This window comes from Danio aesculapii, chromosome 23 (genome assembly GCF_903798145.1).
Source record: "Danio aesculapii chromosome 23, fDanAes4.1, whole genome shotgun sequence".
Lineage (NCBI taxonomy): Eukaryota > Metazoa > Chordata > Actinopteri > Cypriniformes > Danionidae > Danio > Danio aesculapii.
This window is the reverse complement of record NC_079457.1, coordinates 48,615,996-48,642,565: the sequence shown is the minus strand read 5'-3', so window position 1 is coordinate 48,642,565 and position 26,570 is coordinate 48,615,996. Positions and strand designations below refer to the sequence as shown.

Here is a 26,570-nt window from a genome sequence, read left to right as displayed (position 1 = left end):
ATGTGGATTCTCTTATATGAATGTGAATGTGGATTCTCTTATATGAATGTGGATTCTCTTATATGAATGTGGATTCTCTTATATGAATGTGAATGTGGATTCTCTTATATGAATGTGGATTCTCTTATATGAATGTGAATTCTCTTATATGAATGTGGATTCTCTTATATGAGTGTGGATTCTCTTATATGATTAAGGACATAAACGTGGGCGTCCCTTCAGAAGAGCACACATTTGGCCGAGCTGCACCTCCATCTGATTCAGCCAGAGGTCCAGTGGAGATTTCAGGGCTGGACACCGCAATCAGTCCTTTAGCTGCGATGGAGCCTCCTGTATTTCCAAATGCTCCAGTACAGGTTTGATCAAATTTAGGATGAGCCTTTATCTTCATACTAGTCAGTGTTGCCTCAGTTTATAAACACACCTGTTTTGTGCTTAAGCTGTAAAGTTGACCTTCACTGTTTAATTTGTTGCATGTTTCCTTAATGAATGTCATAATTATTTCCTAAACCAGAGCACATCTGTTGTCGGGGAGGATCAGCAGAATTTACTACTCGAGGTCCTGAACCACTGTCGGGTAAGAGCTCTGTTTTTAGTTGACTCATTCAGAAATCTGATGACAGTCAGGCTCTTATTAACTCTATTATCATCAGCATTAAAAAAAATGATGATTTTGAATGCTCCAATACAAACACGGTATCTATCTGCCCGTCTATCTATCTTTTGTGTGTGTTGTTTGTTTAATAAAGGCATAAATAGCTGCTGTCCCTTTAAGAAGATAACAGTATCCTACATTATTATTTGATGTGTTTTAATGAAGGTAAATAAATGAAGGTTATAGCGCCTCTGTTTAAAGACAAAATAAAATTGGCAGTTCTGAAAGAGATCAAGCTTCAGACAGGTCAGATAAAGTAACACAAAAGCAACGAAGTAATGCAACCTTACCCTTTAGGAAAGTAACTCAATATTGCAATGCATCAGTTTGGTTTCAAGATCGTTACACCTATATATTTGATTATACAGAATCATAACCAGGTTAACCATGTATGAAGAACCGACTCCTGACCTGTGAATGATTTCAGCTCTTTGTTGACTTTCAGTTCCTGCATGCAGCGGTGCAGAGGCTTGAACAGAAGATTGACAGACAGATGCCCAATGAGGTATTATACACCGGTTATGATCCACAGCTCACACACATTTGGGTGAACTAGAACAGTCTAGCTTGCTTCATTGTGTGAAAACAAACATTAATTTACACAGTTTACGCAGATGTTCTCTTTTCTCTCTCGTCTCGACTGCGCCCTCTAGTGTTTATTTTCACCCTGTGTTCATCTGATACGTCAGATTTCGATTAACATTTAATGCATAAAATAAGTTTGACACATTTGCCAGATGTATAGTGCGTCTACTATCATCGCTGTAATAATGATGTGATGGATTGTGAAGCCCTAACCTCTATACCTAATCTTTGTCTTTAACTGTGCTTGCATATTTTATCTGAGGCTTTTGTAAGTTTTCTTTCTCTACTTCTACAGCCATCCTCAGCAAGGGGTACAGCAAGGCGGAAGAAAACGCCAAAGGTTCGTCCATAATGAATTTATCACTTTATCTTAAGGGTGTGCATGTTCCATGTACTTAGAGTAATTATAGTTAATTATGTGTAATTAATACACATGCAGTGGTGTAAAGTAACCAATTACAAATTTAGATTTGTACAGATTACTGTACTTGAGCAGTTTTTCTTATGAATTGTACTTTACAGAGTAGTTTAAAATGTGTATTTTTGTAATTGGATTGAAACAATTGTTATTTTCATCATGTTTTAAGTTTAGTTAATATACTCTCTAAATCATTCCACATTAATCCAGATTGCCTTCAGTGTGTCTATTTAATTTAAGGGCACTTATGGTGAAAAATCTACTTTTCAAGCTGTTTGGACAGACATATGTGCATGTATGGTGTATAGAGCGTCATATTGGGGTGATATAAACACACCCAGTGCTTTTTTTTTTTTTTTTTCAATTTAGCAACATAAACGGTGGACCACTTAGAGCGGTTTTCAGATCGACCGCAACTTTACGTAGGAGTGCGGTCCCCCCGCCCACTGAATTGATAGCTGCGCGTATTAACATGTCCGATAGTCATGTGTGTAATCATATCAACAAGACAGGACGAGCTCAAAGCAGCCGGGAATAAAAGCTCTGTTCAGTTCGCTAGGATCATCAGTCATCATCAAACGTGATCAAGAGTGAGTTTCACAAGTTTAACATGTTTTAAAACAGAGCATGTGTGTAATGAATTACAGCGATTTAGCTTCGCTTTACTTCATCAGCACAGCCGCGTCTCCGAATAATTATAAGAGAAGATGCTTCAGTCCCGCTTTGTGGACATTACATCAGGTTTATTTTGTACATTAACATTACAGATATCCATACAGCAGTGGAGATTAACCTGTATCCTGCCAGATTTGCGTGCAAAAACAGTGCAAAGCTAAACGTGCGCGCTGTCTGTGTGTGCATGTCCGCACTGTGTGTGAACTTTTGTAACGCCATTGTGTGCGGCTCATCGTTGCAACTCCACAACAAATGCATCAAATCCTCATTAGTAAAGATCTTACTGTAGTATTTCTCACAAGCGCTACGTGAGATCTGCTTCCTTCATGTCTGTCTGTTGTCTGAGGCAGCCGAGGGTGGAGATTCAGGCACGTAGGAACAGTGGGTGAGGAGGACGAGCCTTAAAGGCGCAGTACTAAAAAAACCTACCTGCTGCTCAGAGTTATAAAATAGAAACTTCACATAGCTATAATCAATAATCTGATGGGTGTTTTGAGCTGAAACTTTACAGACACATTCTGGAGACACAAGACTTATATTAAATCTGGAAAAAGGGCTAACCTAGGTGCCCTTTAATCATTACTGAATATGAAGACACTCACCTACTGCACCTAATTAGGCGTTAAACAAAAGCTGTTGTTATTTATCTCATGTTTTCAGTTACTACACTCCCAAAATGATTCTGCTGATCATCTCATACAAAATTCTACCCAGAAATATCCTAAAATGTCTGCAGATTCTGTCTGGCCCTGCTAATCAGTAATGCATTAATCAATTTAATTAATTTTGTTGTAATGTACCGTGCATCTGTCAGAGACCGGCGTCTGCAGCGGCTGAAGAAGAGCATCTGTCCTGGGATTTAGAGCAGCGTCTTGGCCCAGCAGTGCACAAAAACTCCCGCTGGGACCCTCCCTGGAGACGGGCAGCAGACGGTGGAGACCTCCAACAGGCAGAAAACAGCAGCGGGAGAACGGGACGCGGCAGAGGCCGGGGCAGAGGACGCGGCCGGCGGGGACGAGGCGGCACCAGAACACACCAACACACTCCTGAAAACACTGCACTCATAACAAAACCAGATCAGACGAGCACTGACCACACAACACCCTCTCAGATAATCAAGCAGGACTCTTGGGCTCACACTGAGCTTGAGCGTCCGCAGAAGAGAAAGAAAAGCTCGGCTCATGTGCACAGAGAGAAAGAGGAATCTGATCCAAAGCAGGAAGAGCCCGCAGTTCAAGATGAGAGCAAAGGTAAGATGCCAACAGACTCTGGAGGGAATCATGCAGATAATAAACAATAGGCAAACACACATGCATGCAGCAGAGCAAACAATACTAAATGAAATGTGTGTGTGTGTATTTATTAACAATGATTTAATAATCAGACTTAACATATCCTGCATTGCAGTATGGATGCTGACCCATATACTGTGCAGCCCTAATTCTCCTTTTGGATCTTCTCACTGAACAAGACTAACCTAGAGTCTGTAAACGTCTCATCACTAGTAAGAAACTGATTAATGGATCTCTTTATTCAGTTTTCCCCCCCTCAGTGATGATTGGGAGCTCTCTGCGTAAGGTGTGGATCCCGCAGTGTGTGTATAAGGAGGTGTTTAAGGAGACGGAGCCCCAGAAAGCAGTAGCTGCTGTGCTTTACTCTCTTTTCCCTATCAGCACACTGTCCTGCAGCGCAGTCACCGGAAACCCTGCTAAGGGCATCCAGCAGCTCGACCCCAACAAGATTGAGGCCCTTCGAGGTGAATATAGCCTTTTACAGATCAAGTCACAAGTATTAGCCCTCCTGTATATTTCTAACCATAATAGTTTTAATCCCTGTGAACAAGCCTTTAAACCAGGGGTGTCGAACTCATTTTAGCTCAGGGGCCACATGGAGTAAAATCTGTTCACAAGTGGGCCGGACTGGTAAAATCATGGTGTATATATAACCTAAAAGCAACAGATTTGGGGGAGGGCAGGGGAGTGCGCGCCGACATACGCGAAGACAGGTGGGGAGAGAAAGGGGTGCGCAACATATTTGTGGGGGGCGGGACGCGAGATTTGCAGGCATCCGGCAGTCTCTATGCATATGCAGGAGACTCCCCAGACTTAGGATGTCTGCAGAACGCTATCAGGGTGTCTCATGCAGCACTTTAAGTGAGGTTGCATAGTTTTCAGACTCCTGATACCTGGCATCTTTTAGCTTTCACCAGTGCATCAATATCAGGCATCACATCCTGAGTAACAGTCAACTTCAGGATGTGTTTCAAGTGCTTGTGCGTGAGCTTTCCTTTATTAAAGCTCATCTTGCTCGCAAAGATATGTGGTTCCAAACATAGTGGCTAATTTGTATGAATTTATACGATCTCATTCGTACAATTTAATACGATTTGCTTATCCACCAATGACGGTTGGGTTTAGGGGTGTGGTTGGGTGCCACGCCTCTTTTTTTAAATGGAACATTTACATACGACTGAACTGATGAAATGTAAAACAGTACGTTTCTTCATAGACCACCGCCGTAGGCATGGGCCGGTATAGGATTCTGACAGTATGACAACCTTGGATATTAATATCACGGTTTCACAGTATTATGATTACTGCTCTAATCTTTGGAGATCTTTTCTCCTGGAGATACTGCTGTCCTAAAAAACTAAATGAAAAGATCTTACTCGTACCTTAGGAACGGTATTACAGAGATGTTTGATGGTTTTAAAACCTTGACTTTTCCAAACCGCGGTATACCATGAACACGGTTATCGTCCCATGCCTACACCGCAGTGTGGTATGATGGTCTAGATGAGGTCTTTCTCTCTGAGATGGCGGTCAAACTGACACCGATTCAGCGTTCTGGATTGGATGACATTAACAGTTTGCTATTGCGCCATCCAGTGGACACAATTGGAACAGCAGTTTCTTTTAATGAATAATTGCAGGTCATTTTTATACTTTACAGAATCCTCTATCCGGCCTGCGAGCTCTACGTTTGACACCCCTGCTTTAAACATTACAAACGAATGTGTGAATGAAGCAGAACTTTTAATTAAACTGAAGGGTTACAATTATTGATGATTTGATGAAGTCGTGTGTGTGTGTGTGTGTTTAGAGTTTCTAGCAGAGATGTTCCCCCAGTTTGACATCAGTGTGCGTGGCGTGGCATGGGCGCAGTGTCTTGGGGTGATCAATAACATCACCAAAAACCTCAAGAAAACAGCTGGAAAAACATGAGATCCGCCAAAGGAGGTGTGTTCTCCATGACATCCGCTAGTGCTAGGATATATTCAACCTACAAAATACATCCAGAAGTTTAATTGGCAAGAAAACATGACTAATTACGATGGATTAAAAAGCATGATCAGTTAAACCGTGTTACTGTGCTTTATTTCAGGTTGGCGACAGAGGAAATGAGGGTCTGTGTGTGCTTTTAATCCTGACAGCTTTAGCTAAACGTCTGAACTCAGTCTTGAGAATTGAAGCGTGAACAACAGTTTTTTACGTTTGTTTATTGTTCTGTTCTGCTGATCGCAGCACAATCAAAAGGAAAAGTTTGGGATACATAATATATATTAACACCTCTTTGTTCTTAATAAATCGATATATTAATTTAGTCATTTAAACATCCTGAATACTGATGTCTACTGATGTCTACTGCCTAATCATTTTGCCTAATAAAGACTTTTTTTGCTTTGATTCGTCTGTTGCAAGTTACAAATATTCAATTAATGAATTATAAATCATACAATCAAATAATACGACACGCATTGTGGACAAAAACAACGGTAACACTTGAGTTTAGGACACAATCCATCGTATTAATCCATTAACTAACGCTGCTAGCTTAATAAACGCTGTTTATTAATAGCTAGTTGGGTTTAGGATTGGTGTAGGATTAGAGATGTAGAATAAGATCCTAGTTTATTACTGCTAATGAACAGTTTATATCTTAATAACAGGTAGATGAAACGCCAGCAGTTATTAGCATGAATAGTGAGCTAAACTAAAGTGTTCCCGAAACCAGCAGAATTTCTCGACTCACTCATTGTACAAACACTTCTGCAAATGAAGATTTCACCTCCAGGTCTGTAATGGATGTGCTAGCGTACTCAAGGCTAGCGCATCCCCTTTTTTTTGCCCATCTTTCGTTCGTATCGAAACTTGCGTATGGCGCTGTTTATAGAGCCCACACAAACCTTCCAGTCACTTCCATCTTCCTGCAGCTTCATCCAGGGAAAACGCTCCGACAGGTGCTCTGAGGAGGACGAGAAGTGACAGATTCTTAGAAAACGTAGCTAATGGCTAATCAAAAGTACTGGAAAAAGAGACACTCAGCTGAAAGTAGCACTACTTGACAATAGGGATGCTCCAATCAGGATTTTTGCAGGCCGAGTACTGAATCCTGGTCATGGTGATTGGCTGATACTGATGCTTCAAGCTCACTGTAACTTTGCCATTGCATAAAGCACATGTTCCCTCTAAGTATGATACTTAAGTGGAGATCTCTCCTTACCCAAGACAATAAACTAAGGATGCTACATATAACCCTAAACATTATGGTGGATAGAGAAAGCCAATATACAGTTATACTACATAAACGTAATCTTTCATCGTCGTCTTCTTCTGAGACTAATTTCTACATGCATCTCCTCCTAGACCGTTCATACTACAACCACCAAACTAGCACCAAACATTCAAACTAGTCTGACTCTGCTTGCTATGTCTTTTCCGACTGATCCGACTTACCGATTTCCGAAAAGTCCCATTGACATAACATTGGACCAAACTTTACGACTTCATAACTTTCCGCCAGACTGTCATACAGACTTAAGATTGGGCTTATTTAACTTAGACTACCAATCTGCCAATCACTGATGACCTTTCAACTAACTAGCCACACCCTAGCAACCACTTACGGCACCTTAGCAACTGTCCCATAGACTTCCATTGTAAGAAAAACTGCCATTGACTTTACATTGGACATACTAACAACATACTAATCCACACTAGAAACATACCGACATACTAATCATATTAGCAACATGCTAATTCATACTATAAATATACTAGCAACATGCTAATTCATACTAAATTCATGCTAACAACATACCAATTCATACTAGCAATATACTAACAAACATACTAATCATACTAGCTACATGCTGGGCAGCGATTGTTTACACTCCCATGCATCATATACCTCCTCACACGTTGTACTGCTGCCATCTGTATAACCCAAGTGCGCACGTGCGTCTTCATCTGCTTGTAAACTCATAAACAAACTCCTGTGATCGCTTCATGATAGCGGCCAGAATGGCGAGTACATGAAATGTGATTATCGGCCGATGCCGATCGATCGGAGCATCCCTACTTGACAAAAAAATGTAGTGCTGAAACAGAGAAAGCTGCGGCCACATGAAGACTCTACATCCCCGACAGCACACAAGGGCTAATGGAGCATCTCACCTCGCAGTGCAGAGATCTTGTTGTGATCGAGAGCGTGAATGCCGCGCCGCACTCCACCGTAAACATTACTGTGCACCAGAACGTCCTCGGGGAAGATGAATCTGATGAGGTATCGAGCCACGAGTTCAGGACGTGTGCGCAGATGTGCTGCAGACAGGGCAAACTCTGGAACCTTCACTCCCCGATGAGGCGGACCCAGATACACTAATCAGAGCAGAACACAATGAAGAACACGACTGAGAACAGTGTCAGTAAGTGCAATTTCAGGACAAATGCAAAAATAAACAGGGCTGGATAAGAACACTTATTACATGGCTGTCTGGAATACTGGGTTTTGATTGGTCAGTGGTATGTTTCTCTCAGATAACAACCGCTGAATAACACAGGCTCATATGTGCAGTCTAAATATCTAAACTTTAAACTGACAGCAATATTATTATTTATTTATAACCCCATTGGCAGATTATTTAGTTTGTTTTAAGCAAAATAACTTAATTTTGACTTGATATTTCTGGAAACCAAACTATATTTTTGCTTGAGTCTAGAAAATGTTTCTTGATTTAAAAATTTTGATATTTGGAAAAGCATTTTTTGCATTGTTATTAATTAATTCTGTACCTGAATACAGGTAGACTGCCAAGAAAAACATTAAACAGAGCTATTCAAACCATCTGGTGAATAAATTGCAGAAAAATAACCCAGGCTCATTGGAAATATGTGCCCAGGGCTACACTTTTGAGAACTGGCAAATATGTACCCTGGGCTATGTCTTCTTGCAGTTTTTGATTTCACTAGAGGGCGCAGTGTAGATATCTGACAATCGCTAGTACGTTACTCTCATCGCTAGTACGTTTTCTCATACATGCCATTTGTCGTAAATCCACCAGAGGGTGCTCTATACATTTCTGGAAGCCTCAACATCTTTCTCATGTGCATCCATAGATATATACACTAGATATCGCATATGGACCCTGAGCAAGCATCAATAGCGCCGCCATATTTGTACAGTGCTCCCAGCACAAATGTCATTCAACCGCACTAGTTAAGACAGTGTGCCAATCTGAAGATGCTGGACTTTTTAGCGCTGTGTACGGGTGTAGTAACGAGCAAACAAAGAAAACAAAGCACAAAGGCAGAAAATTTCATAGGTAAGATCATGTTTTTGTATGTTATGAACTTTTGTGCTCAACAGGTAACGTTATTGATGATAATACAGTCACCTACTGCATTCACCATAAGGCAAAGTAGCACTAGCTCGCGCTAAACACTCAGCTTATGCTAGTTTTGTTGAATTGTGATTCACTCACAAACAAATCGCTAAAATGTTAGCATACTGACCACCGGGAAAACCCCTGATCATAGATATATATGTGTATATCTCTGGCTCTGGATGGCCACAGTCCTCCACTACACCTTGGTCCCGCATTCAGCGTTCATTTCAAAGGAACGCTACCCTGTTCTAAAATGGCGGCTCTATTGACGCATTCCTTCCAATAGACAACAACAGGGTAGGCGACATCTAATGTAAATATCTATGATGTGCATCTATAGCATGGGTCTCAAACTCAAATCCTGGAGGGCCACAGCTCTGCCCTGTTTTGCTTCAACCCTTTCAAACACAGCTGATCCAACTAGTGAAGGTGTCATGACTCTTAAACACCTTGATTATTTGGATCAGCTGTGTTTGATAGGGTTGGAGCAAAACTGCGCAGAGCTGTGGCCCTCCAGGAATTGAGTTCGAGACCCATGGTCTATAGCTTGATGTCTTGCTTTTACCGCAACCTCACGCTGCGTTTATGGGTTTCGTTTTACTAGGTTTCTGGAACTGTCTTTCGTCAGACTCAAACCCCCAAACATTTGTGGTAGGCTACCAAGCAAAGCAGTCACACCAGAAAAGCTGTCTATGTTGAAGTAATGGGTCAGCAGTAAAGCCCTGTAGCATTTGTTTTACACAGAAAATGCAGCCATATGTAACCACAAGCACACATTTCTCGGTTCTCATAAGTGTAGCCCTGGGCACATTTGAAAATAAAAATATCACAATATCAGATTTGTCCAATATCGTGCAGCCCTAGTACGTACTGCATGTGTACGATTGCTTTTTGGTTGTCCTGAAAGTAAACAAAAATAAATCATGAATCCAAATGAGCCACCATTCATATCTATACCCCACCAAAAATATATATGAATATACTGACAACACAAGCAACATGTCTGTCTCCACTGCAAATAATGCTTGTCTTACTTAGACTTTCCATCTTGTTTCTAGTCCAAATATCTAAACATTCTTATATCAAGAAGCATTTTCTAAACAAGCAAAAATATAGTCTTTTTTTCTCAGAAATAATGAGTCAAAATTGAGTTTTTCCTTAAAACAAGCAAAATAATCTGACAATGAGGTAAACTATATCATCATTTCTAAAACAAAAACAAGCTTATGTAGCTTAATGTACACTGCGCCCTCTAGTGGATATGTGAAAACAAAAACTGCAAGAGAATGTAGTCCAGGATACATATTTGTCAGTTCTTAAAAGTGTAGCCCTGGGCACATATTCCGAATGAGCCTGGGTTGTTTATTTTTCTGTGGTTACATATATAGTGTTATGAATGCAATTTCATCAGATGGTATTTATCGTAGTTAAATGTCTGGGCTGTCTAACAGTATTCAGGTACAGAAACTGAATAATCACAATGCACAAAATGCTTTTCCAAATATCTAAATTCCTACATCTAGAAACATATTCTCGGTGAGTTTGTGATCAGACATAATGAGTCAAAATTAAGTATTTTTTCCTTAAAACGAGCTGAATAATCTGCCAATGGGGAAAGCTAAATAATCTTGGTCTCAGCTTGAAATGTAAATATTCAGACTAGAAACAACACCTAAGAAAGCATGTTTCTGCCCGGTGGGCACTGACCGCTGTCGGCGTCCCACTCTGCAGGAGTGTCGTAGTCTTGGGTCACACGACTGACCAGCAGTTTGGGTTGTTTGTGTTCGCCGTCGCTGTCAGACAACTCAACATCGATCTCTGCGGTCGCTGCGCACGCAGATGATACAGCCGCCGGTTCTGACCACACCTGAGATCGCATGTCTGAGAGGGCATTTTCTCTCATCTTCAGCTGAGAAACAAACACTGACTTAGATCCGGAGTCTAAATACCATTCATCAGAACTACAGCTGAAGTCAGAATTATTCGCCCTCCTCCTAACAGTCAGAAGATTTGTTCAACACATCTCTAATGATAGTTTTAATAACTGATCTCTAATAACCGATGTCTTTTCTCTTTGCCATGATGACAGTAAATAATATTAGACTAGATATTTACTAGTATTCAGCTTAAAGTGACATTTAAAGGCTTCACTAGGGTAATTAGGGTAAAGTTAGGGTAATTAGGCAAGTCATTGTATAACAGTGGTTTATTCTGGAGACAATCCAAAACTAATATTGCTGAAGGGGGCTAATAATATTGACCTTAAAATGAGTTTAAAACTATTAAAAACTGCTTTTATTCTAGCTGAAATAAAACAAATAAGACTTTCTCCAGAAGAACAAACATTAGAGGAAATACTGTGAGAAATTCCTGAATCTGTTCAACACCATTTGGGAAATATTTGGAGACGAAACTAATAAATAATTCACAAGAGGGCGAATAATTCTGACTTTAACTGTATATTATAAAAGACAATCATCATTTTCTGTAACAGGAGATATTAATAAACTACAGCAACACACTGATCACACTTTAGTTGATGACGGTAATTAATTAGTTAATTTGATTAGGTTTTAATTGATCAGCCTGGCTTATTTCTGTTAGTTTCTGTACATGTTGTTGTTCATTTGACTGTTTATTTACAACATTTAAGACCTGCCAAAGATCAGATTATTTGTGTCTTAACATGAAAACATCTTAGGGGGTCCACACTTTTTCACACGACAGTATATTAAAAAAGCTGATTGGTGTTATATTTTCATGTGCATTAACAAATCATCATTTTTGTGACGTAGAAGAGGTCATTCTCACCCTGCGTGTCTTGTCCATGAACCGATAGTAGCGTGCGGTTGAGTTGATAACAGACAGACACACTTTCCAGTCTTTGCCACTCTCACGAAGATCGAACTTTGGGTATCGCTTTACCGCCCACTCTGAGGAAATCATCAGCAGTGTGTTAAAACTATTCACTTCTCATGTAAACTCCACTCATATCTAAAATTAACTGCTTTAAATGGCACCTATTATGTTCCTTTTTACAAGATGTCAAATAAGTCTCTGACGTCCCCAGAGTGTGTAGAGAAAAATCGCACACAGATGTTCTCCAGCTCTCTGAAACTGACCCTTTCAGGCTTTGATCCTAATTGTGGTGTTTTGGTGACTGTCGCTTTAAATGCAAATGAGATTGTGCTCTTTACAGAAGAGGGCGGAGCTACAGACGCCTGTGTGTCAGCATAGTGGCAGATTTAAAAATAAGACTAATTTCATATGCTAATGAGGGAGAGATGGTCACTAGTGGGCGGGGAGAAGTGTGGTTAGCTGCACTGTTGGGATTCGCCACTGTGGTGTTTGTTCTCCTCTAATAAATGAGCTGCTCCTCAGAAGATGAAGACTAAATGTGGTGGCTTTTGGAGGCGTGAGACAGGAGTGCGGACAGATGCTCAAGACAGTTCTGGAGGGAATAATAATAGAAGAATGATGCTGAAGCATTGTGATGACGGACTGACGGAGGCCTTTTACAATCAGCACAACAACACTTCACATCTGCAATAATGGAGAGCTGGAAACATGGAGAGCTGCAGACCAACATTAATTTGTCCCATCACACACATTTTATTTCATTTTCCACTTTGAAACAGGAGATCAACACAGATGACAATTAAACGGCTCACCTCTGATGGCGTCGACCTTGTTTGTGTCGAGTCTCAGGAGGCATCTGCTGGGGTTTCCAGTGGTGCTGCTTTGAGAAAGCTCCTTCGTGGTGAAGATGTTTCGAGAGAGATAGCGCACCGCAGCACTCGGCCGTGCCATTTTACCCGCCCGCTGCAGAATAAAGCTGGAGATGAACACCTTTCTTTCAGAGCTCCCCAGACAACCTGCGACAGAGGAAACAGACACTGGTGGAGGCAGTAATGTGGATTGGATTATTATTCTAGCATGATTAACACTACATCAGGGGTGTCCACACTCGGTCCTGGAGGGCCAGTGTCTTGGAGAGTTTAGCTCCAACCATAATCAAACACACCTGAAGCAGCTAATCAAGCTCTTACTAGATATACTAGAGACTTCCCGGCTGGTGTGTTGAAGCAAGTTGGAGCTAAACTCAGCAAGACTCCAGAAATGAGCCTGGACAGCCCTGCACTAGAACTACCGAGGCGGTCATTTTGACTGCTTTAAGTTTTTGTAATTTAATAAGTTTGTTGAAATAAAACCCACACATCTATAATGCCCTGACTGTTCCTGAATATGTGTAGATTTCTTTCTAACATGTTTATTTTATTAAAATTACAAAACACCTAAGAGCTGTAAAAGTCTTTACCTTTAATTACCATACTATAACCGCATGCATTTCAGCGTTAGCTATTTTCCCCCTTGATTTTGAACGTCTGCCTCTGTTGCCTAGCAACTTCCCATAGATATATACATTAGATGTCGCCTACCCTGGTGTTGTCTATTGGAAAAAATGCGTCAATAGAGCCGCCATTTTAGTACAGGGTAGCGCTCCTTTGAAATGAACGCTGGACCAAGCTGCAGTGGAGGACTGTGGCCACCCAGAGCCAGAGATATACACACATATCTATAATCGGGAGTTTTCCCGGACGTCAGTATGCAATTTTTTAAATTACGAAACTTATAATTCGACATCACTTTTCTACATCGATCGATAAGTGACCGCTCAGGCATTCCTGTGTTTGAGCGTATGTAAATATACACCCTCCCTGTTAAATTTGATCTTATCTGTGTCCTAAAACACTCTTCCTCTCCTGCTTTCACTTCTCATACTGACGGAGGGAGTGATTCACTTGTGAATGAATCTCCGTTATGAACGACTCGTTCACTAGCCGACAATAATACAAGTTTCTGGCACCGCAGAATCTCATTGTCATATTTCTTTTGCTTTGTTTGCTGATTTTATTCAACAAAACTAGCATAAGCTGTGTGTTTAGTGCGAGCTGGTGCTCCTTTGCCCTATAGTGAATGCAGTAGGTGACTGTATTATCATCAATAACGTTACCTGTTGAGCACAAAAGTTCACCCATCAAATGATCTGCCTTTGTGCTTTGTTTTCTCGTTACTACACCTGTACACAGCGCTAAAAGTCCAGCATTATCAAGTAGTAACACTGTCTTGAGTAGTGCGGTTGAATGACACTTGTCCTGAGAGCACTGTACAAATATGGCGACGCTATTGACGCATGCTCCGGGTACGTATGTGATATCTATGTATCTATCTGTGTATATATCTATGGCAACTTCCTACTAAGGTTGTGGCAATACCATTAGTTAATCGTATGATACTATACCAGCTGAAGTATCACGATACCAAGTAGTATTGCAATAATGGAATTCATAACTCAAATTATAAAGGAAATTGTCAGAAATACTTCATTTTATGTTATAATAGGCGTACTTATATGTAATTTATAATTCCCTCAAGGCTAAAAAGTATTATCTGCACCTCACTTCTCCTACAATTTCATTCATTCATTCATTTTCGGCTTAGTCTCTTTGTTAATCTGGGGTCGCCACAGCAGAATAAACCCACCAACTTATCTGACACTTGTTTTACGCAGAGGATGCCCTTCCAGCCGCAACCGAACTCTGGGAAACATCCATACACTCTCAAACACTACGCACAACTTAGCCCACCCAATTCACCAAAAAAGCCCTTAATATAAAGTATTAAACACATTTCATCTGTCATGCTATTCTCATTACACATTACAACTCATTTCTCAGATGTTTCTGTTGTGTTTTTATGTTTGTATTGTTTGAGGTTTTACCAAAATCTGCTGCAATTCCACATCTACAGCTCCTTTACAAATATTATTCCCAGGAAAAAACATGACCTGTTCAATACTTCTTAATCCCGGTGTATATCCACTAAAAAGCAAATCATTTGAAACGTCTACCCCAGTAAATGCGTGTTGTTTACAGGAAATAAAAACCTCTCATACTTGTATTGTCTAGATGTGCAGCTGAATCCGAGCCTCTGATCTCTGGGTTTTCTTCATCTCGGCTCTTGACTCGCTGCAGATGCTGTTGAATCAGACTCATTTTCTTCCTCTGCAGTGGATCTGGAGCGGCGGAGATGTTGGACTGGTGGAGCAGTGGTGGAGGACTGGGCACTTCTGGGCCTGGAGAAAGTGTTGGAGGTTTCCTGCTCTCAGTGGAGGGAAGAGGAGGAGTGGAGGAGATGTGGACCAGGTGAGGCATAGGGGTGTCCGTGTTTATCACAGAGTCACTCTTGGCCTGAGAGCTGCTGGAGGACAAATACACCCTCTGAAACCACAGGGAGAAAGTTAATAACAGTGCTGTGTATGTTGGTGTTTTTTTGAAATGCTTGAAATTAATATTTGCCTTGTTTCTTGTACTAATATCTAAGAATTCTTAAATTAAGAAGCATTTTGTAGACTGGTAAAAAATATTGTCTTGTTTTTAGAAATAATGAGTCAAAATTAAGTGAGTCTTTCATTAAAACAAGCTAAATGATCTGTAAGATGACACGTAAATTTACGAGATTAAATTCATAAGTTTTCAAGAATAAAGTCGAAATGCTACAAGAATCAAGTAGAAAAGTTATGGGAATAAGGACAGAGATATAAGAAAGTCATAATATTTCGAGAATAAAGTCAGAATTATACGAGATTAAAGTCATATTTCAACAATAAGGTCAAAATTTAGAGAATAAATTCAAAATGTTTTAGCAAGAAGTACAATTACTGATGTCATTGAACTGAATGTAATTTAATTCAGCTGCTTTGGCTTTATAACTCATTTGATTACCCAAAAAGAGCCTAAATTATATAAAACACATTTTTGTTCCTAAAACACAACAACGATGTTATCATCATCTGCCATAAAAACTTTATAGACACAATCAATGAATTTTACTGGAATAAACTCTCGCATTGAGTTGACTAAAGTCATTGATGTTTCACATTGCAATTGTTAATAAGTGTACATATGTGTTTAAAACCAAAGTTCAGCCCAAGATAAAATTAAATAGCTTAAAATAGTTTACAGAAGTCTTTTTAGACTAATTTAACTTGACAAATAATTATACAATATGTATCTTGCCAGCCCAAGTCCAAAAAGATCACACAAGACCTCCAAAAATACTGTACAACAGATTTCAGCTTTTTTGTTTATCAGAAAAAACAAACACAAGACTAATGCTTAAATAAATACAGAGCTCCTAATTGTCATCTAGAATTAGGTTATGAGGTTAGGTTAGGTCATTTTTGTCACTTAAATGGTATTTATATATATATATAGATTATACATTTCATCATACTTCTAGAAATGCAGTCTGATGAAGATGAAGTCTGTATTATTAGCCTGCCTGTATATTTTATCCTAATTTCTGTTTAACAGAGAGCAGATTTTTTTCAACACATTTCTAATCATAATAGTTTTATTAACTCATTTCTAAAAACTGATTTCTTTTATCTATGCCTTGATGACAGTAAATAGTAGAATCAGAATCAGTTTTATTGCCAAAAATAAATACAGTAAACATTAAACAGTTAGTCAAGAAAAATCTGGATGTAGAATTGTGTGTACAGATTTGTTATAAATATACAGGTTATAAGGTGCTGTGTACAAATGCGTATGGAGAAGGTATTGCATTGTATATTAATATAAGGTGCTGTGTACAAGTGCGTATGGAGAAGGTATTGGACAGTAGAGGAATATTTAACTGTTCATAAGGTAGATCGCCTTTCCTGTGTCTGGCTGTTTTTGTGCTAGGTGCTCTGAAGCGCCGACCAGACGGTAACAGTTCGAACAGGTAGTGTGACGGGTGCCAGGCAACTTAGAGGCATTATTAGACTAGATATTCTTCAAGACACTAGTATTCAGCTTAAAGTGACATTTAAAGGCTTAACTAGGGTAATTAGGGTAAAGTTAGGGTAATTAGGCAAGTCATTGTAGAACAGTGGTTTGTTCTGGAGACAATCCAACACTAATATTGCTGAAGGGGGCTAATAATATTGACCTTAAAATGGCTTCAAAACTATTAAAAACTGCTTTTATTCTAGCCCAAATAAAACAAATAAGACTTTCTCCAGAAGAACAAACATTAGAGGAAATACTGTGAGAAATTCCTGAATCCTTGAAATATTTGAAAAAGAATAAATATATTTTACAGAAGGGCGAGTAATTCTTTGACACGGTGTATAAGTGCTGTATAATGTGTGAGTACAGTGTAATAATAGTGTGTAATATTTACCTGAGCAGGAACAGTCGGGTTCTGGATGCTGGCTACTTTCGCCTGAAGCATCTCAAACTTCTCATCTAGTTTCAAAATGGCTCCATATGTAATCTGCACAGAGACATCTGACTCTGAGCGTTTTCTATTAAATCTTAGCATGAAATTCAGAGTAAAAAATGCCTCTAATGTGAGCCTGCAGCTCTGGGTGAATATTAAGGGTCTGGAAAGATGCAAAAGAAAGAAGTGATTCTGCACCGCGTTAATTAATAAATCTGCTAATGCTAGTCTATGATCTGTACAATGTCTCCTTTAATTCTCAAACCCTGCAGGAAGATTCTTGCACCCTGATATATCAGAAGAGCTGAAATATATATGTATGGTAATGGTTTAATTTTAGACACAATGTCAGTACAGCATCTGACCAATCAGAGCAGAGTACAGCAACTGACCAATCAGAGTGGCGTAAAATGATCTGTCCAATCAGAGCAAAGTCAGCTGACTAATCAGAGTAGAGAAGCGTCATCTGACCAATCACAGCTGAGTAGAATCATCTAACCAATCAGAGAAGCCCATTCAGTGCAGAGCAACTGACCAATCACAGTACAGTAGAGTCTCTGACCAATCAGAGTCGAATGGGGCCATCAGATCAATTAGAGCAGAGTCAGCTGACCAATCAGAGCATAGTAGACCATTTAGTGCAGAGTATAGTGGGGCCATTTGACCAATCAGAGCAGAGTAGTGCATCTGACCAATTACAGCAGAATAGTGCACATGACCAATCACAGTAGAGAATCTGACCAGTCAGAGAAGAGTGGGGCCATCAGACCAACTAGAGCAGAGTAGAAAAATCTGACCAATCAGATTAAAGTAAAACCATCAGACTAATCAGAGCAAAGACTAATCATCTGACCACTCAAAGCAGAGAAGAGCATCTGCCCAATCAGAGCAGAGAACTTGACTAATCAGAGTAAAGTAGAATCATTTAACCAATCAGAGCAGAGTCATTTGCAAAGAAGAGCATCTGACCAATCAGAACAGATTAGAGAACTTGACCAATCACAGCAGAGTAAAACAGCTGACCAATCAGAGCAGAGTATAGGCATCTGACCAATCACAGCAGAGTAAAACAACTGACCAATCAGAGCAGAGTATAGTCATCTGACCAATCGCAGCAGAGTAAAATCATCTGACCAATCAGAGTAGAGTAATCTGACTAATCAGAGCAAAAAAGATTCATCTGACCAATCAGAGAAGAGAAGAGGCCCCTGGATTTGTGTAAAATTTCTACAGGAGAACTAAAATGAAGACACAGCATAATAGTGTCACTTTAAGAACGACAAACAATAATATAATAATGATTGAAAGATCTGACCCTTCTCTAAGCTCCAGCCTCCTCAAATACTGCTGATCGAAAACACTGAAAGAGATGCATTACAGCATTAGCAGTACCTGACAGTATGCAAGAATCTCCCCCAGAGTTCTCTGCAGATCAGCGCCGTAGATTTCAGATGAGATGTTGCTCTCCGCCTTCAAGCACAGAGAAAAAACACCGTCAAAAGAAAAGCCGACACATATAACAAAACAAGAAATCACTGCAAAATTAAAGGACTCCTTCAGCCAAGAGTGAAAGCACCTCATAGTTTACTAACCCTCAGTCCATCGTCTGTCTATATGACTTTCTTCTGTCAGAAGCTCTACAGCTCAGTGTTTTTACCCAGGTCTCCGCACAGACTAAAAACAATCAATACAGCATGGAGAAGCCTGGATAAATTTCCTCCAACTGTCTTCGTTTAACACCGGGGTCGGGAACTTTTTAGCAAAGAGCCATTTCTGGTTTTATTAGCAAATGGATTTTTCTAAAGAGCCATATGGATGTATATACAGCTGAAGTCGAATTATTAGCCCCCCTGTTTATTTTGTTCCCCAATTTCTGTTTAACAGAGAGCAGATTTCTTCAACACATTTCTAATCAGAATAGTTTAATAACTCATCTCTAATAACTGATGTATTTTACCTTCGCCATGATGACAGTCAATAATATTAGACTAGATATTCTTCAAGACACTAGTATTCAGCTTAAAGTGACATTTAAAGGCTTAACTAGGTTAGTTAGGTTAACTAGGCAGGTTAGGGTAATTAGGCAAGTCATTGTATAATGATGGTTTGTTCTGTAGACTATCGGAAAAAATATTTAGCTTAAAAGTGCTAATAATATTGACCTTAAAATGGTGTAACACAGCTCTAAGTGAAGTGAAATGTCCAGCTAAGGCTTAAATCTGTAAGTGTACAGTGTTTAAAACTGTTGATTCATCTATAAAAGTTGTGTTTTGTTACTTGTAACCGCGTGTGCTGTATCAGGTTATCTTTTTTCTCATATCGCGTGTAAAGCCACGTTGAAATCACGACGCGTGCCGCTTTGTTTACGGATCGTCAGCTGTTTCTACACACATGCAACGGTCAAGTTTCAAAATAGTTCAGCTCAGGTTCGAGGTGAGGTGTCTAAATTGCACCCAGCAAGCTGAACTGGCGCTCTAGGCGTGTGTGTTGTGTTCTCTGGGGAAGAGTGTAATGTGTGTGCGTAGCACCGGAGCAAGTGTGTGTGTGTGTGTGAAAAGAGCAGGTTGACTGTGATGGGCTAGGAGATCTCCTCGCCAGTTCTTGGACTTTTTGCTCAATAAAATAGTTAGTCGTCAGTATTTTCTAGTCCATCGTCTGTATTTACATTCACCCACTGGCAGCCAAAATCCACTATGAAGCGTGTGTGCACTGTGACTACTTTTATATTGTAGATTAGCAGCTGGGCATTTCACTCTGTCTCGCGCTGAAGCCTGTCAGTGTCGACCAATCGCAGCAGGCTGTCATCGGTCCAATCAGCGCAGATTAGCTTCGCGCTGAGGAGGGGTTTGGGAACAAATGAATCGCTGAACGATTCATATGGGAGTCGCTGGGATAATTAGGTAAAAATAAATGCAGATTATAAGACCATCAAAGTGTTTTTTGACCTTGCATGCAAATTAGACTGTTGTTGGAGACCCTTACAACCTAAATATGACCCTATTTCATGTATAATATGGGCTCTTTAAAAAAGGAAAAAAAAACACAAAGGGGGGCGAATAATTCTGACTTCAACTGTATATCTCAAAATGCCTCTTTAAAAATGCATTTGCTACTGTATTACTATAAATTACTAAAAAATATTCTAGTATTACGACTAATACTATATTATTATTATTATAATATCACTATAAATCATACATATTAATTTATGTCCATGCACAGCTCAAAAATAAACAAAAATGAAGCATCACATGTTGAGCAAGTCCATGAATAAAGAACAGTGTTTTCATTTTCAGCATCACCACTCATGAATGCTCTCTGAATTTAAGTTACCATGGAAAAGCAAGCTGTTTGTCCTTTATTGGTGTCGCAATTCAATTTATCAGACTCAGACTCAACTTTATTATCCCATCTAGGAAAACTAAAATTGCAGCAAGGTGCCGTAACACAGACGAAGTTCCATGTACACATTAATAAAATATTACCCCACAACATCCAGTGCATCATATTGAAGGTGCATCTCCTCCCCACCTGGACTCGTTTAATGACCACCATTATAAAAGAACTTCTGACTCTATTTGTCCTGCAAATAGGAACTTTAAAACGACGTCAACAGCTGAAACACAGAGTACAACGGGTGATCCGGGGTGTATAGGAGACCCTGAGCTCTCTTTAAAACACTAGTGTGGTCACCCACATAGCAAAATATCTCTGGCCCAGCTCTGGCCCACACAATCAGCTTTTGCTAGGCCCACATGCCGCAGTGAATTACGGCACATGACTGGACCATATCTGGCTTCCAGACAAGGGCCAAACACGGACCATATCTGGGCCAAGTCTCAGCCGAGTTAGTAACCCATAACTGAGCCTAAAATGGGCCAGATATGTTGGTGTGTCACGACTGCAATGAAATTGATAAACCCATAAATCATTGCACTTTAGGCTTGCTATGAGTGAGCTTTTTTCTTAAAGCGACCTGATTGGTAGAATTTTTTTCTTTATTTTAAAATAATAAAAATGTATTTTAAATGTGGGTCAGGACAGGCCAAACTTACATGGCCCACATATCAAGTATTAACATCTGGGCCAAATACTACATTTTACTTTTGGCCCGAGTATTGTTTGCCACCTTAAAGACGGTGCCACCTCTGCCAAACCAGGGCCAAGTTTGGCCCACATGCTGTATGCCAGTGCTGGATAAATGCCTGCTGTGCCAGATTTATGCCAAACTGGGCCAGAATTCTTTGCTACCTGGGAAATTACTGTTGGACCAGTTTGGTTAAAACCAATGATCTTGCCTGCCACCTTCACCAGACTGCTCAACCTGTTCTTGTTTGACACACTCAGATTACCGTACCAAGCTACAATGCAAAACGATAAAACAGATTCAATAAATTGATTATAAAACAGTGTCATCATAGAGGTGCAAACCTGAAACCATCTCAGTTTCCTCAGAAAAAACAATCCTTGTTGGACTTTTTTATAGACAGCCTGAGTGTTATCCACATTGGTCGAAACGTCCTTTCATTGTTCTTATTCGTTGTGCTGTATAAAATTACAATTTAAAAGGGGATTGTTCTTGTATTTTCGATAGGATTTTTAGTGATGGTTATAGTTATTTAAACGGTAAAATAATAATGAGGAAGACAGCTGGAGAGCCACATATTTTGGTCAAAGAGCCTCACGTGGCTCGAGAGCCATAGGTTCCCTACCACTGGGTTAACAGCAGAAATTCATATGCACTGATGATGGCCTGAGGATGAGTAAATGATTTGGTCATTTTCATTTTTGGTTGAATTATTCAAGTTCTGCTTATCTTCATTAGAGTAGTTTGAGAAGGTCCATCACCTCACATGTCATTTCATGAGTGAATTCGTTGATAAGACCTTCATTATCCACCTCAGACATCTAGTAGAAAAGACAGACAGAAAACAGGCATTTCATCAACTCAGTCAAATTAGCAATAGCACTTAATACACTCCTCTTAAGGGGATCAATCACCCAGAAATAAAACACGTCCTGTTAATTTACCCACTGGTCATCCAAGATGTAGGTGATCTTTTCTCTTCAGCTGAACATTAAAGCAGATGTTGAGCTGAATCTGTGGTGTTCGGTGCTTCATATAATGGCAGTGGATGGTGAAAGGTTTATTACATTAAAAATAAACACATACAAACCAAACTGCAGCAGATCTTCTTGACCATGTCTACATGTCTAAATGCATTGAGCTGCTGCCATGCGATTGGCTGATTAGAAATTTGCTTTAACGAGCAGTTGGACAGGTGTACCTAATAAAGTGGCCGGTGAGTCTATACTCCATCAGCTGTTTTCATTTCTCTCAGCTTTGAATTTAATTAAAGAATAATTAAATTATTGCGGCTCAGAACAATGTTTTGTGTCTAATATTTATGTTTTGTGGAAAGCAGTAGTGTAAGAAGTCGGATAAAGTACATCCAATATGGTTATTTTCACAGAATAAACCCTTCAGTCTTAGACAACAGTGCTGCGCTTCATGTCGGGCTGCTGATGAACCTGTCAGGATTTATTCTGAGATAACAACCTCCTGGATGTGCTTAATCCCCATCTTTGACCCACATGCATGTCAAATGGACTGGATCTGTAAGTACGCATATGTGCAGTGTGAAACTCTACCATGCTGTCGCTCAGCGGACTGGAGCCTCTGGGCATCGTCAGAGGTATGCTGTCATTGTCCATCATTTCTGGATTTTCCTCTTCTGCCTCAGCCTTCAGTCCACACAAAACACTTCTCTCCTGGTTATCTGCAGAGAGAAACATTTATTTTATTTTATTAATGCTGTATTTTTTTTGACCAGGGGTGCGTTTCCCAAACAACAACGTAACTCGCGGCTGAACTATCATAGTACGATGCATCGTTTGGGAAAAGAACGATGTAGTGACGAGTGTTTCCCAAAACCCGTAGTTTCTCTGCCGCAGATCCATCGCTTGAACCACGTTAGTTATAATGTAAAACGCCCATAATGATGCTCTAAACGGGGTGGAGGAACTCCTTTAGAGAAGAACCCCATCATTTCTTTGTGCAAATTATATTGCTTTACACAAACACGCATTTAAAATAAAATCCAATATTCGTTTTGATAAAAACATGCACTGCTTTCCATATTAGCACATATTGGGCCTGTGTTTCCTTTACAAATATTATTGAGAATATCCCATAGTCATCTAAAACATAAAATGACTTACAAAAGCGAACATGCTTACTAATCTCATATATAAATCATATACATAAATAAATAAATAAATAATGAGGCTATTTATTAAGAAATAAAATGTAATATTTATTATTTATAAGGAAATGAAGAAAATCCTACTTTAATAATAATGTTAACAATAATGATGATGACGATTATTATTATTATTATTAAGTAGGATATTGTTTATTTTATTTTTTTAAGTCTACTTTTACAATTTGACACATGCAAACCACTGCAGAAACTTCTAACCAACAGGCCCAAGTCATCTACAGTACAGATACTTAATAAATAACCCTCTATAAATTAAAGGAGTTAGCGTATGCTGTTTTTTGTTTTCACAAGCTTTGGAGACGTAACATAAATTTTGCTTTTAAATAATAGGTCACCTATTGACCTTATTCTTCGATGCGGAAGTGCGCTCGTTTTTTCGATTGTTTTAGAATTTCCGACTCAGCTGCCTATGGGAGAAATGACTAGGAATAATAAATGGCAGAAAACGATCAAAATACTGGCTCTACACGCAAGTGTTTTCATGACAATACAGACAACGTAGAATAATATTATAAGAAAACGTCAGTTTGCAACATCAAGCAGCAAACCGAACTGTTTTTAACGTCTAAAAATGAATGGACGTGAATGAGACCGGAAGTCTCGAGCCAAAAAGATTCCAATGGCTGCGCCCGCTCATACTTGAAGAATAAGGTGAATAGCTTTCATCATGAGCCACGGCTGTGTTCAAAATGACAGTGTTTTCAAAGTGCACTGTATTGTAAAAATGAAGATCGCTAAAACTGAACTGTAAAAATAGTTTGAAAGCAAATTACACCTAAGAGAGACAACCTTAATGCTTTTTTGATCATTCCAACTTTGAATGTTAGAATGTTCTAAATGAATAGGGCATAGGGGGGATAAATGGGAATAGAACACAGCCAGAAACTATGTTTCTAACTACAGCTCCAGAGGAGTAGTTGCAAGCATACAAGTTTGCGACGCAGTTTGCGAATGTTCATTGGAGCGCCGGATTTGGGAAACGGCAAATGAATTAACTATGTTTGTAACGACGGAACTTGCGACCTTAATTGGCTAATGATGGTTTTCGGAAACGCACCCTAGGACAGTCCCACTGCGATACAAGAGCTCTTTTCCCAGGGAGTCTGGGCTAAAATGGCTGCACAAAAAGTTTCACATTAAAAACAAATACAAACATAAAATACAAACATTTGCTCTGCTTTCATAAGACACATCAGAAATAGTTTTTAAAAAGTGTTGACCATGAGAGCTTTAAAATAAAGTTAAAGAGGGGAGTGTGTTTGGCATCACAATACTCTGCTACTCCATCCATAACGAGAGACATAAAAAAATATAGTCTTACCTAAGAGTTTTTGTGTTGTTTCTAATCCAAATATATAAATATTCTTAAATCAAGAAGTATTTTCTAGAGAAGTAGATCATAGTGTTTTGTTTTCAGAAATGGTAAGTCAAAAATAAAGTGAGTTTTTCCTTAAAACAAGCAAAAACATCTGCCATTGAGGTAAGAAAAATAATCTTGTCAAAGTGAAAACAACTAGTTTGAGCTTGTTTTAAGGTAAAATTCACTTAATTTTTACTAAATATCACAATGTCAGTTTCTTCTAATATCGTGCAGCCCTACACTCGTCACAAAATGTAAAATAGCATGATATACAGTACGCAATTCAACTTTTTCAGTGAAGACAAACTTGCATGAATATACAGTAATCATTTTAAAATATTCTACCATCACCATAATCAATGCATATGATTTCACTCCGTCAAACCTGCAGTTATACACGGCTGTAAACATGTTTAGTTAAATGTAATAATAGTCAAAATTACAAAAAAAGCAGGACTTGGTGAAAGAAATTAACACTTTTATCCAGCATAGATTAATTACACTTATCAAAAGTGATAGTTTACTATGTTACAAGATATCATCTTCAATTAAATGCAAGTATTGAACTTTCAAAATACCGTAAGATTAGTATTATGATTAACAAACGTTTCTTTTTCAGCAAGTCTGCATATTATAATGATTTCTGAGCGATCGTGACGAATTGAGCAATAAAGCTGACAATTCAGCTTTGAATCACATGAATATATAAATAATATTCATAGTATATATAATATACATGTATAATAGCATATATACATATATGTACTTGTGAACAATACCCTTAGGTCCTTATTGTACCCATAAATACAATAATATTGTGTTTTTATATATATATATATAAACACAATATTATTGTATTTATGGGTACAATAAGGACCTAAGGGTATTGTTCACACGTACATACTACGTGTACTTACAGTCACTACATAAACTAGTAACTACTAGTTACTATCACTGAACCATAATAATCTGTATTAACCTTAGGGTTAAATTCTGCTTTACTGTTTTATTTAACGATAAAGTCCTAATGAGTGAATATAAACCAACTTTAACGTTACCTCAGTGTACTTTCTTAGGGAATTCACGTACACTGTAAAGTACACAAACTACAAATAAAGCGTAGCCCACCTTATCTTGATCATCATTATCTAGCCCACTGTACTTTGGTAGTTTAATCAATTTATAACCTTTCACTTCTCAATATTCACATTTCGACGTGTACAGAAGCGTACTCGAGTATTTCAGTAGCACATTAACGCTACCTTTAAGCAGTACTTGTTGTTAAACTTCAAACATTATATTAATATTCGTTCACAGTAAACGGGGAACGCTTTAAGGAAATAAACACACAGCGAAAACGAGTACACTTCTGCTTAAAAGGCAGCAAAACATAAATCAATAACCGAGTTAAGCTATTGTTTAGAGTCGGTGTCATTTAAAGTGTTCAGTTGCGTGTATTAAAGAGATGATGTACCGTGTGCAGACATGCTCGCTCCGTCGCTGTCACTCGCGCTGTGTTATCGTAAGGGTTTACAGTGATTAAGCACCTATGGTTTTCAGATAGTTGTTGAAACTGTGGTGGTTCACTTGGGGTCGGCTGTTGTTATTGTGTGGTTGTTTTTAGATAAGGTTCAGACCACGCCCGTTCTGCACTG

At 39.1% G+C, this 26,570-nt stretch overlaps 2 protein-coding genes across 2 annotated transcripts in view; one reads left to right on the top strand and one right to left on the bottom strand.

Moving 5' to 3' along the window:
* Positions 1–6,019, top strand: part of si:zfos-905g2.1 (uncharacterized) — an 11,488-nt gene extending 5,469 nt beyond the window's left edge. Inside the window, exons 3-10 of the mRNA XM_056449696.1 lie at positions 198–356; positions 515–577; positions 1,101–1,160; positions 1,536–1,580; positions 3,148–3,583; positions 3,871–4,089; positions 5,436–5,572; positions 5,718–6,019. Of these exons, the coding sequence (XP_056305671.1) occupies positions 198–356; positions 515–577; positions 1,101–1,160; positions 1,536–1,580; positions 3,148–3,583; positions 3,871–4,089; positions 5,436–5,557 (1,104 nt within the window). The 3' untranslated portion in view covers positions 5,558–5,572; positions 5,718–6,019. The remainder of the gene's footprint in view (positions 1–197; positions 357–514; positions 578–1,100; positions 1,161–1,535; positions 1,581–3,147; positions 3,584–3,870; positions 4,090–5,435; positions 5,573–5,717) is intronic.
* Positions 5,941–26,570, bottom strand: zgc:113423 (uncharacterized protein LOC569178 homolog). Its single transcript, XM_056449695.1, has 11 exons — positions 26,390–26,570; positions 22,924–23,051; positions 22,120–22,179; positions 18,664–18,741; positions 17,233–17,325; positions 14,957–15,281; positions 12,672–12,875; positions 11,812–11,933; positions 10,708–10,909; positions 7,790–7,993; positions 5,941–6,578 (listed from the first exon to the last, which is right to left on the bottom strand). Exons 1-11 carry the CDS (start codon positions 26,400–26,402, stop codon positions 6,439–6,441), a joined length of 1,569 nt encoding a protein of 522 aa, XP_056305670.1. The 5' UTR covers positions 26,403–26,570; the 3' UTR covers positions 5,941–6,438.

Coding starts and splice junctions, on each gene's coding strand:
- zgc:113423 (XM_056449695.1), bottom strand. Junction 18,742..22,119: donor CTCATGAAATGACATGTGAG/GTGATGGACCTT, acceptor CTGTGCTTGAAG/GCGGAGAGCAACATCTCATC. Junction 6,579..7,789: donor CAAGATCTCTGCACTGCGAG/GTGAGATGCTCC, acceptor CGTCCTCCTCAG/AGCACCTGTCGGAGCGTTTT.